Source organism: Coregonus clupeaformis, chromosome 17 (genome assembly GCF_020615455.1).
Source record: "Coregonus clupeaformis isolate EN_2021a chromosome 17, ASM2061545v1, whole genome shotgun sequence".
Taxonomy (NCBI): Eukaryota; Metazoa; Chordata; class Actinopteri; order Salmoniformes; family Salmonidae; genus Coregonus; species Coregonus clupeaformis.
Genome location: NC_059208.1, coordinates 56719577 through 56733111, shown reverse-complemented (window position 1 = coordinate 56733111; position 13535 = coordinate 56719577). Strand labels below are relative to the sequence as shown.

General features: G+C 43.5%; 1 protein-coding gene across 1 annotated transcript in view; it reads left to right on the top strand.

Annotated features, from left to right (window-relative positions):
- The window catches only part of LOC121586782 (CUB and sushi domain-containing protein 3), a 759103-nt gene that overhangs the window by 506861 nt on the left and 238707 nt on the right, over positions 1 to 13535 (top strand). Inside the window, exons 23-24 of the mRNA XM_041903753.2 lie at positions 1247 to 1403; positions 11074 to 11265. Of these exons, the coding sequence (XP_041759687.2) occupies positions 1247 to 1403; positions 11074 to 11265 (349 nt within the window). The remainder of the gene's footprint in view (positions 1 to 1246; positions 1404 to 11073; positions 11266 to 13535) is intronic.

Genomic DNA, 13535 nt, shown 5'->3' with positions numbered 1-13535 from the left:
ACTCAGATATTCCATTTGTATTCCAGGCTATAGCTACTGCCCAATATGAAACAACAGAATTGTTGATCCATGTGTTGATTTATTTTGACTAAGCCTCTTGTTAAGATAGAAGACCTGTCAACCTATTGACACTACATAAACTGATAGAGCGGCAATGGAGTCAGAGGTTCAGGTGCAAAAATAGGTGATATTTATTTTACAGTGATGACTGGATCCAGGGGTTATTTAAGCAATAACGCCCAATGAGGTGTGGTATATGGCCAATATTCTACGGCTAAGGGCTATTCTTATCACGACGCAACGCGGAGCCTGGACACAGCCCTTAGCTGTGGTATATTGGCCATATACCACAAAACCCCAGAGGTGCCTTATTGCTATTATAAACTGGTTACCAAGGTAATTAGAACAGTACAAATAAATGTTTTGTCAGCCAATCAGCATTCAGGACTTGAACCACCCAGTTTATAATTACAAAATATACAAATGCTAAAACATGATGGAAAAGTAGTTGACAAAAATACAGCTATGTTGCAAAAGCAAACTTACTTGATCTCTATAGCAATAGCAATAACTTGACTCAAGCATAAAAGGTCAAAAAGCCTATAAATTGACAGAGTGTCAATGGAACAAGCCACACAGCTGAGCTCAGTATTAGCTGGCAGAGCTCTGTAACAATATAATTACCTGAAGAGCAGCTCTCCTTGAATGAAGAATGGGCATCATTAACAAGGACCTACTCTCACCTGTCATAAATCATAAGCACCTCTTAACAGGTAGCCTACATTCTCATGGGGATGATAATCAGACTAAAAATGCAATACTAGGCTATTATACTTAACAACAAAAACAAAGACATACTTTGCTTAAAGATAACATTTTAAAATATCCCTGAAACGGGAAAAACCTATTAAAGAGAGGTCCTGTGGATTTTTGAGCTACCCTTGCTGTTTGTACTGTATTTAACATATATTGGCAGTTATTTTATTGAAAGCCCATAGTGTCTATGTACAGTAGCTCTATCAGTTTATGTAGTGTCTATGTAGCTCTATCAGTTTATGTAGTGTCTATGTAGCTCTATCAGTTTATGTAGTGTCTATGTAGCTCTATCTGTTTATGTAGTGTCTATGTAGCTCTATCTGTTTAATTTGGTTGTTGTCATCTATGTTATGTTGTCTGTAAATGTTGATGGTTTAATGGTGTCTTTAACTCAGTGATCTTGAACTAAAGTTAACTCTTCTCTCTGCAGATCTATGATGGTAAAGACAGCGCTGCTCATGTCCTGGGGGCGTTTACAGGCTCAGCCATGCTGGGTCTCACCCTCATCAGTACCTCAAACCATCTGTGGCTGGAGTTCTACTCTGACCCGGAATCCACGGGAGAGGGCTTCAAGCTGGTCTACTCTAGTAAGTTACCAAACAGTCTTCAAGCTGGTCGTACTCTAGTAAGTTACCAACCAGTCTTCAAGCTGGTCGTAGTCTAGTAAGTTACCAACCAGTCTTCAAGCTGGTCGTAGTCTAGTAAGTTACCAACCAGTCTTCATGCTGGTCGTACTCTAGTAAGTTACCAACCAGTCTTCAAGCTGGTCGTACTCTAGTAAGTTACCAACCAGTCTTCAAGCCGGTTGTACTCTAGTAAGTTACCAACCAGTCTTCAAGCTGGTCGTACTCTAGTAAGTTACCAGCCAGTCTTCATGCTGGTCGTACTCTAGTAAGTTACCAACCAGTCTTCAAGCTGGTCATACTCTAGTAAGTTACCAACCAGTCTTCATGCTGGTCGTAGTCTAGTAAGTTACCAACCAGTCTTCAAGCTGGTCGTAGTTTAGTAAGTTACCAACCAGTCTTCAAGCTGGTCATACTCTAGTAAGTTACCAATCAGTCAACATGCTGGTCGTATTCTAGTAAGTTACCAACCAGTCTTCAAGCTGGTCGTACTCTAGTAAGTTACCAACCAGTCTTCAAGCCGGTCGTACTCTAGTAAGTTACCAACCAGTCTTCAAGCTGGTCATACTCTAGGAAGTTACCAACAAGTCTTCATGCTGGTCGTACTCTAGTAAGTTACCAACCAGTCTTCAAGCCGGTCGTACTCTAGTAAGTTACCAACCAGTCTTCAAGCTGGTCGTACTCTAGTAAGTTACCAGCCAGTCTTCATGCTGGTCGTACTCTAGTAAGTTACCAACCAGTCTTCAAGCTGGTCATACTCTAGTAAGTTACCAACCAGTCTTCAAGCTGGTCGTAGTCTAGTAAGTTACCAACCAGTCTTCAAGCTGGTCGTACTCTAGTAAGTTACCAACCAGTCTTCAAGCTGGTCATACTCTAGTAAATTACCAACCAGTCTTCAAGCTGGTCGTACTCTAGTAAGTTACCAACCAGTCTTCAAGCTGGTCATACTCTAGTAAGTTACCAACCAGTCTTCAAGCTGGTCGTACTCTAGTAAGTTACCAACCAGTCTTCAAGCTGGTCATACTCTAGTAAGTTACCAATCAGTCTACATGCTGGTCGTACTCTAGTAAGTTACCAACCAGTCTTCAAGCTGGTCATACTCTAGTAAATTTTCAACCAGTCTTCATGCTGGTCGTAGTCTAGTAAGTTACCAACCAGTCTTCAAGCTGGTCGTAGTCTAGTAAGTTACCAACCAGTCTTCAAGCTGGACATACTATAGTAAGTTACCAACCAGTCTAAATGCTGGTCGTACTCTAGTAAGTTACCAACCAGTCTTCAAGCTGGTCATACTCTAGTAAATTACCAACCAGTCTTCAAGCCAGTCGTACTCTAGTAAGTTACCAACCAGTCTTCAAGCTGGTCGTACTCTAGTAAGTTACCAGCCAGTCTTCATGCTGGTCATACTCTAGTAAGTTACCAACCAGTCTTCAAGCTGGTCATACTCTAGTAAATTACCAACCAGTCTTCAAGCTGGTCGTAGTCTAGTAAGTTACCAACCAGTCTTCAAGCTGGTCGTAGTCTAGTAAGTTACCAACCAGTGTTCAAGCTGGTCATACTCTAGTAAGTTACCAACCAGTTTTCAAGCTGGTCGTACTCTAGTACGTTACCAACCAGTCTTCAAGCTGGTTGTAGTCTAGTAAGTTACCATCCAGTCTTCAAGCTGGTCGTACTCTAGTAAGTTACCAACCAGTCTTCAAGCTGATAATACTTAGAAGTTACCAACCAACTTCATGCTGGTCGTACTTCTAGTAAGTTACCAACCAGTCTTCAAGCTGGTCGTACTCTAGTAAGTTACCAACCGTCTTCAAGCTGGTCGTACTCTAGTAAGTTACCAACCAGTCTTCAGCCGGTCGTACTCTAGTAAGTTACCAACCAGTCTTCAAGCTGGTCATACTCTAGGAAGTTACCAACAAGTCTTCATGCTGGTCGTACTCTAGTAAGTTACCAACCAGTCTTCAAGCCGGTCGTACTCTAGTAAGTTACCAACCAGTCTTCAAGCTGGTCGTACTCTAGTAAGTTACCAGCCAGTCTTCATGCTGGTCGGTGCTCTAGTAAGTTACCAACCAGTCTTCAAGCTGGTCATACTCTAGTAAATTTTCAACCATCTTCATGCTGGTCGTAGCTAGTAAGTTACCAACCAGTCTTCAAGCTGGTCGTAGTCTAGTAAGTTACCAACCAGTCTTCAAGCTGGTCATACTCTAGTAAGTTACCAATCAGTCTACATGCTGGTCGTACTCTAGTAAGTTACCAACCAGTCTTCAAGCTGGTCGTACTCTAGTAAGTTACCAACCAGTCTTCAAGCTGGTCGTACTCTAGTAAGTTACCAACCAGTCTTCAAGCTGGTCATACTCTAGTAAGTTACCAATCAGTCTTCATGCTGGTCATACTCTAGTAAGTTACCAACCAGTCTTCAAGCTGGTCATACTCTAGTAAATTACCAACCAGTCTTCAAGCCGGTCGTACTCTAGTAAGTTACCAACCAGTCTTCAAACTGGTCATACTCTAGTAAATTTTCAACCAGTCTTCATGCTGGTCGTAGTCTAGTAAGTTACCAACCAGTCTTCAAGCTGGTCGTAGTCTAGTAAGTTACCAACCAGTCTTCAAGCTGGTCATACTCTAGTAAGTTACCAACCAGTCTAAATGCTGGTCGTACTCTAGTAAGTTACCAACCAGTCTTCAAGCTGGTCATACTCTAGTAAATTACCAACCAGTCTTCAAGCCGGTCGTACTCTAGTAAGTTACCAACCAGTCTTCAAGCTGGTCGTACTCTAGTAAGTTACCAGCCAGTCTTCATGCTGGTCATACTCTAGTAAGTTACCAACCAGTCTTCAAGCTGGTCATACTGTAGTAAATTACCAACCAGTCTTCAAGCTGGTCGTAGTCTAGTAAGTTACCAACCAGTCTTCAAGCTGGTCGTAGTCTAGTAAGTTACCAACCAGTGTTCAAGCTGGTCATACTCTAGTAAGTTACCAACCAGTTTTCAAGCTGGTCGTACTCTAGTACGTTACCAACCAGTCTTCAAGCTGGTTGTAGTCTAGTAAGTTACCATCCAGTCTTCAAGCTGGTCGTACTCTAGTAAGTTACCAACCAGTCTTCAAGCTGATAATACTCTAGGAAGTTACCAACCAGTCTTCATGCTGGTCGTACTCTAGTAAGTTACCAACCAGTCTTCAAGCTGGTCGTACTCTAGTAAGTTACCAACCAGTCTTCAAGCAGGTCGTACTCTAGTAAGTTACCAGCCAGTCTTCATGCTGGTCGTACTCTAGTAAGTTACCAACCAGTCTTCATGCTGGTCGTAGTCTAGTAAGTTACCAACCAGTCTTCAAGCTGGTCGTACTCTAGTAAGTTACCAACCAATCTTCAAGCTGGTCATACGCTAGTAAGTTACCAACACGTCTACATGCCGGTCGTACTCTAGTAAGTTACCAATCAGTCTTCAAGCTGGTCGGTGCTCTAGTAAGTTACCAACCAGGTCTTCAAGCAGATCGTACTCTAGTAAGTTACCAATCAGTCTTCATGCTGGTCATACTCTAGTAAGTTACCAACCAGTCTTCAAGCTGGTCATACTCTAGTAAATTACCAACCAGTCTTCAAGCTGGTCGTAGTCTAGTAAGTTACCAACCAGTCTTCAAGCTGGTCGTAGTCTAGTAAGTTACCAACCAGTCTTCAAGCTGGTCATACTCTAGTAAGTTACCAACCAGTCTTCAAGCTGGTCGTACTCTAGTAAGTTACCAACCAGTCTTCAAGCTGGTCATAGTCTAGTAAGTTACCATCCAGTCTTCAAGATGGTCGTACTCTAGTAAGTTACCAACCAGTCTTCAAGCTGTTCGTACTCTAGTAAGTTACCAACCTGTCTTCAAGCTGGTCATACTCTAGTAAGTTACCAACCAGTCTTCATGCTGGTTGTACTCTAGTAAGTTACCAACCAGTCTTCAAGCTGGTCGTATTCTAGTAAGTTACCAACCAGTCTTCAAGACAGTTGTACTCTAGTAAGTTACCAACCAGTCTTCAAGCTGGTCATACTCTAGTAAGTTACCAACCAGATCTTCATGCTGGTCATACTCTAGTAAGTTACCAACCAGTCTTCATGCTGGTCGTACTCTAGTAAGTTACCAACCAGTCTTCAAGCTGGTCGTACTCTAGTAAGTTACCAACCAGTCTTCAAGCAGGTCGTACTCTAGTAAGTTACCAGCCAGTCTTCATGCTGGTCGTACTCTAGTAAGTTACCAACACGTCTACATGCCGGTCGTACTCTAGTAAGTTACCAATCAGTCTTCCAAGCTGGTCGTACTCTAGTAAGTTACCAGCCAGTCTTCATGCTGGTCATACTCTAGTAAGTTACCAGCCAGTCTTCAAGCTGGTCATACTCTAGTAAATTACCAACCAGTCTTCAAGCCGGTCGTACTCTAGTAAGTTACCAACCAGTCTTCAAGCTGGTCGTACTCTAGTAAGTTACCAGCCAGTCTTCATGCTGGTCATACTCTAGTAAGTTACCAACCAGTCTTCAAGCTGGTCATACTGTAGTAAATTACCAACCAGTCTTCAAGCTGGTCGTAGTCTAGTAAGTTACCAACCAGTCTTCAAGCTGGTCGTAGTCTAGTAAGTTACCAACCAGTGTTCAAGCTGGTCATACTCTAGTAAGTTACCAACCAGTTTTCAAGCTGGTCGTACTCTAGTACGTTACCAACCAGTCTTCAAGCTGGTTGTAGTCTAGTAAGTTACCATCCAGTCTTCAAGCTGGTCGTACTCTAGTAAGTTACCAACCAGTCTTCAAGCTGATAATACTCTAGGAAGTTACCAACCAGTCTTCATGCTGGTTGTACTCTAGTAAGTTACCAACCAGTCTTCAAGCTGGTCGTACTCTAGTAAGTTACCAACCAGTCTTCAAGCAGGTCGTACTCTAGTAAGTTACCAGCCAGTCTTCATGCTGGTCGTACTCTAGTAAGTTACCAACCAGTCTTCATGCTGGTCGTAGTCTAGTAAGTTACCAACCAGTCTTCAAGCTGGTCGTACTCTAGTAAGTTACCAACCAATCTTCAAGCTGGTCATACGCTAGTAAGTTACCAACACGTCTACATGCCGGTCGTACTCTAGTAAGTTACCAATCAGTCTTCAAGCTGGTCGTACTCTAGTAAGTTACCAACCAGTCTTCAAGCAGATCGTACTCTAGTAAGTTACCAATCAGTCTTCATGCTGGTCATACTCTAGTAAGTTACCAACCAGTCTTCAAGCTGGTCATACTCTAGTAAATTACCAACCAGTCTTCAAGCTGGTCGTAGTCTAGTAAGTTACCAACCAGTCTTCAAGCTGGTCGTAGTCTAGTAAGTTACCAACCAGTCTTCAAGCTGGTCATACTCTAGTAAGTTACCAACCAGTCTTCAAGCTGGTCGTACTCTAGTAAGTTACCAACCAGTCTTCAAGCTGGTCATAGTCTAGTAAGTTACCATCCAGTCTTCAAGATGGTCGTACTCTAGTAAGTTACCAACCAGTCTTCAAGCTGTTCGTACTCTAGTAAGTTACCAACCAGTCTTCATGCTGGTTTGTACTCTAGTAAGTTACCAACCAGTCTTCAAGCTGGTCGTATTCTAGTAAGTTACCAACCAGTCTTCAAGACAGTTGTACTCTAGTAAGTTACCAACCAGTCTTCAAGCTGGTCATACTCTAGTAAGTTACCAACCAGTCTTCATGCTGGTCATACTCTAGTAAGTTACCAACCAGTCTTCATGCTGGTCGTACTCTAGTAAGTTACCAACCAGTCTTCAAGCTGGTGTTACTCTAGTAAGTTACCAACCAGTCTTCAAGCAGGTCGTACTCTAGTAAGTTACCAGCCAGTCTTCATGCTGGTCGTACTCTAGTAATGTTACCAACACGTCTACATGCCGGTCGTACTCTAGTAAGTTACCAATCAGTCTTCAAGCTGGTCGTACTCTAGTAAGTTACCAACCAGTCTTCAAGCAGATCGTACTCTAGTAAGTTACCAGCCAGTCTTCATGCTGGTCATACTCTAGTAAGTTACCAACCAGTCTTCAAGCTGGTCATACTCTAGTAAATTACCAACCAGTCTTCAAGCTGGTCGTAGTCTAGTAAGTTACCAACCAGTCTTCAAGCTGGTCGTAGTCTAGTAAGTTACCAACCAGTCTTCAAGCTGGTCATACTCTAGTAAGTTACCAACCAGTCTTCAAGCTGGTCGTACTCTAGTAAGTTACCAACCAGTCTTCAAGCTGGTCATAGTCTAGTAAGTTACCATCCAGTCTTCAAGATGGTCGCACTCTAGTAAGTTACCAACCAGTCTTCAAGCTGTTCGATACTCTAGTAAGTTACCAACCTGTCTTCAAGCTGGTCATACTCTAGTAAGTTACCAACCAGTCTTCATGCTGGTTGTACTCTAGTAAGTTACCAACCAGTCTTCAAGCTGGTCGTATTCTAGTAAGTTACCAACCAGTCTTCAAGCCAGTTGTACTCTAGTAAGTTACCAACCAGTCTTCAAGCTGGTCATACTCTAGTAAGTTACCAACCAGTCTTCATGCTGGTCATACTCTAGTAAGTTACCAACCAGTCTTCAAGCTGGTCGTGCTCTAGTAAGTTACCAACCAGTCTTCAAGCTGGTCATACTCTAGTAAATTACCAACCAGTCTTCATGCTGGTCGTACTCTAGTAAGTTACCAACTAGTCGGAGAGCAGTGGTTCTGGTAACTCTTATTATAATAACTTTCTTTTTTTTGTAAGATTGTATTTCGTTTTTACAGATTTAATTAAACAATAAACACCAACTTAACATTTCCACAGAGAGTTCCACAAAAATAGACATGACATTGACTAATAATTACTGCTTAAGAGTAAAAAATAAACACAAAGACGAATGAATATTAATAGTAATTATAATAACTTTAATTATCAAGCAATTATAAGGCGTGTTAATGATTTGCTGAACATTTGTAAATTGTTTACAAATTGTAACATATGAGTTATAAATGATCTACTAATGGCTTATTATTTAACGTTTTTATAAAATGTTACCTTGGTTCTTAATGATCCAGAGAGGGATGTGGGTTATCCTATGATTGATTGCCCAGACACACTGATTTAGATAAGACCCTAATAAAAGGCTCAACTCATAATTAGGAAGGTGTTCCTAATGTTTGGTATACTCAGTGTATAATCACATCATCACTTATTTTCCCACTCGTATCAGCCTCTCCATCTGAGTTAGGATTTAAAGAAATCTGTTGACAGCCTGGAGTGGATTTAAGGGATTAAACCACAGCTTGGTCCAAGGTAGTATCAATTACCTGAAATAGAGCCGCTACGCTGGTCTTTGTTGACCTCGTCCTAGCCCCCCACACAAAATCAGACTTTGTATTAGCACAGACACATAAAAACACAGCTAGCCTGTGTTAGTGTGTTAGTTCTGAGAGAGAGAAAAGAAAGATTAACCTGCTGGTGGGCTATCTCATTTGAAATCTACAAAATCTGTGTCTGGTGGGAGATTTCATTCCACTTGCAGGATTAGCTGTTTGATTGCATCATAAAGGTCAGTGAAAGCCCAGGGGCTGAGTCCCAAATGGCACCCTATTTCCTACATAGTGCACTACTTTTGACCAGAGCCCTATGGGTTACTCTATGGGCCCTGGTTAAAAGTAGTGCCCTATATAGGGAATAGGCGTAGGCGGCGAGGCCAACACAGTTCAGCCACCAGAATGCCATGTAAAGCACAGAAATGGGGAAATGAAAGAAAAAGAAAAAGGTTCTGTATTTGTTTTCTTAGTTCACCTTGTGTTCTTGAAAGTAGCCCTGTTTCTTTGTGTTCTTGAACATAGCCCTGTTTCTTTGTGTTCTTGAACGTAGCCCTGTCTTTCATTTTTGTTCATTGATTTCACCTGTGTTAGTTTCTCACCTGGTCTCATCAACTCCTTATTTAGTTCAGGTCATTCTGTTTGTGCCTTGTGAGGTATTGATCGTTTTGACTCTACTAAGCCTTTTCCTAGCTCGTTTGTGAGAACCAGTTATAGTCTTCAGTCCTAGTTTTTGATTCTCCTGCCTGTTTGCCTACCTGTGTATGACCATTGCCTGCCTGTGACCACGATTCCTGCCTTCTGTGAAGGCGTAATAAACACCTGCCACGCTCTGCGCGTGAATCTACACAGACAATTACCTGTAATCAACATAATCAACATGTGTATATACATATATAAATCAAAAATTTTATACAGCACATATATGTTTATATTCTGGTCTCTGACATTGCTCGTTCTGCTATGTCTTCATTTCTTGTTATTTTCTAACTTTTGGATTCCGTGTGTCTTGTTATTGTATTACTAGATATTACTGCTCTGTTGGCGCTAGAAACATAAGCATTTCGCTGCACCAGCAATAACATCTGCAAATCTGTGCACGAGACCAATAAACTTTGATTTGAACGTGTAATCACTGTGCTAGGTGTAAAATGCCACCATTAGTCAGTCCCAGTGCCCTCCTGCCTCCGCCACACACTATGTTAAGTGCAGTCATGGCAACTGTTTTTTTCTCAGGGTATAGAGCATTGCCGTCATGGCAACTGTTTTTATCTCAGGGTATAGAGCATTGCCGTCATGGCTACTGTTTTTATCTCAGGGTATAGAGCATTGCCGTCATGGCAACTGTTTTTATCTCAGGGTATAGAGCATTGCCGTCATGGCTACTGTTTTTATCTCAGGGTATAGAGCATTGCCGTCATGGCAACTGTTTTTATCTCAGGGTATAGAGCATTGCCGTCATGGCTACTGTTTTTTTGTCAGGGTATAGAGCATTGCCGTCATGGTGACTGCTTAGTAGTCTGAGTGCTGTGTCAAACATTATGTTCAGGCTCTACACTTAATTTGAGGCAAATGGAACTGGGTGCTATGCATTTATGAGGGTTTTGTTTTTTGAAAGGTACCTGTCATTGTGATGAGAGGGCAGAGGGATGCGTCTCATTTTAGCTTGGCTGCGTCCTTCTTCATATCACAGGGCAGAGTTCAAACCAGCAAATAGGAAATTGTCAGCTGTTAAGATGTGGGGTGGCGCGTTGAAAGACAAGGAAAAAGAACAGCGTAATTATTTCTGTCCTGTTTCTCTCAGTGTAATTATGATGGCGTGTGATGATGAGGGCCAAACGAAAACGATTAGGAGACGATAATAACAGGAAGTGTCTCTGACAGAAAGCCGGCCCACACTACTCCTGTACCGACCGAAAGTTCTAGACAAATTAACCAAGTGATTCATCCTAATTGTTCTGTCTGCTTAGCACAGGCCCCCATCCCTGCCCGTGGGCCCAGTCGGATCCTCACGCCGGAATGACTAACCCTAATGACCACCCTAACTTACATTCTCTCTGTTCCGAGCCCCTGACGACATACATGTACATGCAATGCAAGCAGCACGGAAATAACTAAAAATGACAGATTGGAACCCAAATGTGTGACATTGTGACCTTGTCCTATACTGTCAGAAGGAGGAGGAGCCTTCTTTCTAGGCAGTTTTCCAGAGCCACTGTGGTTCCGCTTGTTCTTTGGGGTCGGGTTACTGTAGTAGAGCCCTTTGTGACAACTGGGCTTTATAAATACACTTGAATGATTTTGTTTTCTTTCTCTCTTTCTCTCTCTCCCCCCTCCTCCAGGCTTTGAGCTGTCCCACTGCGAAGACCCTGGGGTGCCCCAGTTTGGCTTCAAGGTCAACGACCAGGGACATTTCTCTGGCAGCACCATCACCTACAGATGCAACCCCGGCTACACCCTGCACGGCAGCGGAGTGCTCAAGTGTATGACCGGAGAGAGACGCGCCTGGGACAACGCCCTGCCCTCTTGCATTGGTGAGGGAACGAAGGAAAATGTGACCGATCAGGACCAACTGTTGACTCTAAGCATAGCGGATTGGTAGACGGCTCTCCCATCTACTTTCAACTACTGTAAGGACACGGTCCCTTTCCCAGTTAACCTAGCAGTACAGGACTGCAGCACAACCCCCCTCCTCTTCTCTCTTCATGTCAAGTTAACCACAGAAGGAAAGAGCTCCCATTTGTCATAATGATCTAAGCTGCAGCCCATGCACCTCCTACTCTGCATACTGTATTAACCAGGCTAGGGGGGTGCAGACCAGACCAGGTAACCCATGCACCTCCTACTCTGCATACTGTATTAACCAGGCTAGGGGGGTGCAGACCAGATTAGGTAACCCATGCACCTCCTACTCTGCATACTGTATTAACCAGGCTAGGGGAGTGCAGACCAGACCAGGTAACCCACGCACCTCCTCTCTGCATACTGTATTAACCAGGCTAGGAGGCAGACCGACCAGGTAACCCATGCACCTCCTACTCTGCATACTGTATTAACCAGGCTAGGGGGGTGCAGACCAGATTAGGTAACCCATGCACCTCCTACTCTGCATACTGTATTAACCAGGCTAGGGGAGTGCAGACCAGACCAGAATAACTTGACTGGAAGAACTTTACTGGCCTATGCAGAGCCCTGACCTCAACCCCATTGAACACCTTTGTGATGAATTGGAACGCCGACTGCGAGCCAGGCCTAATCGCCCAACATCAGTGCCCGCCCTCACTAATGCTCTTGTGGCTGAATGGAAGCAAGTCCCCGCAGCAATGTTCCAACATCTAGTGGAAAGCCTTCCCAGAAGAGTGGAGGCTGTTATAGCAGCAAAGGGGGGACCAACTCCATATTAATGCCCATGATTATGGAATGAGATGTTCGACGACCAGGTGTCCACATACTTTTGGTCATGTAGTGTAAAAGCAAACAAGAGGCAATAATATAATAATAATATGCCATTTAGCAGACGCTTTTATCCAAAGCGACTTACAGTCATGTGTGCATAAATTTTTTTGTGTATGGGTGGTCCCGGGGATCAAACCCACTACCTTGGCGTTACAAGCGCCGTGCTCTACCAGCTGAGCTACAGAGGACCACTCTCACAGGCAAGAGATCTATTATATAAAAAGTCTTGCTTCCCCTGGTTTTAAGTTAGTAGATTACTTATAGTGCGTACAGCACGCTATTTCACTAATAATATTCAGGATACCCAACCCGTAGATAAAAACTTGTCCCAGGGTTGTTTTTGCAGGCTAGAGAAAACATGCTGTATCAACCGAATATCAGTACAGTACTCCAAGCAGGACACATTTAGCATCATGTCAGTGTTCGTCAAATTGATAGGATGATTAAGTGGGCAGCAGCAAGTTACCGTCTGCTATCTCTCTTTTCTGTTGATTTTAGATGTGTAAGTGGCCAATCAGATGTGATTGAGCACCCTTGAGCAGCCAATGATGTGTGATTGAACGTTTGCCTTTTGAGGAATGAGCTCCATAGGATGTTGGTTAAGACTAGGGGGAGTAAGCGGGATGGGGGCTTCTCTCTCTCTCTCTCTCTTCTCTCTCGCTCCGGTATCTAAAAACATCTCTAATGTTGAGTATAAATCAACTAGCGATCTGAACCTTGTTATTCAATCTTCATTGAACTGTGCATCCATTGTTTGTCATGTAGACGGATTATGCAAATGAAGCCGCTGAAAGGAAATGCAGATGTGGGCTCCATTAATAATAAAGCCCAAACGTCCTGAAGTCCACCAGGACTGAGGGAGGACTGAGAGAGAGGGAGATGGTAGGAGGACAGAGAGTGAGAGGGAGATGGTGGGAGGACAGAGAGTGTGAGAGAGAGGGAGATGGTGGGAGGACAGAGAGTGAGAGAGAGGGAGATGGTGGGAGGACAGAGAGTGAGAGAGAGGGAGATGGTGGGAGGACAGAGAGGGAGATGTAGGAGGACAGAAAGTGAGAGAGGGGGAGATTGTGGGATGACAGAGTGAGAGAGAGGGATATGGTGGGAGGACAGAGAGTGAGAGAGAAGGAGATGGTGGAGGACAGAGAGTGAGAGAGGAGATGATGGTGGAAGGACAGAGAGTGAGAGAGGGAGATGGTGGGAGGACAGAGAGTGAGAGAGAGAAGGAGATGGTGGGAGGACAGAGAGTGAGAGAGAAGGAGATTGTGGGAGGACACAGAGTGAAAGAGAGGGAGATGGTGGGAGGACAGAGAGTGAGAGAGAGGGAGATGGTGGGAGGACAGAGAGTGAG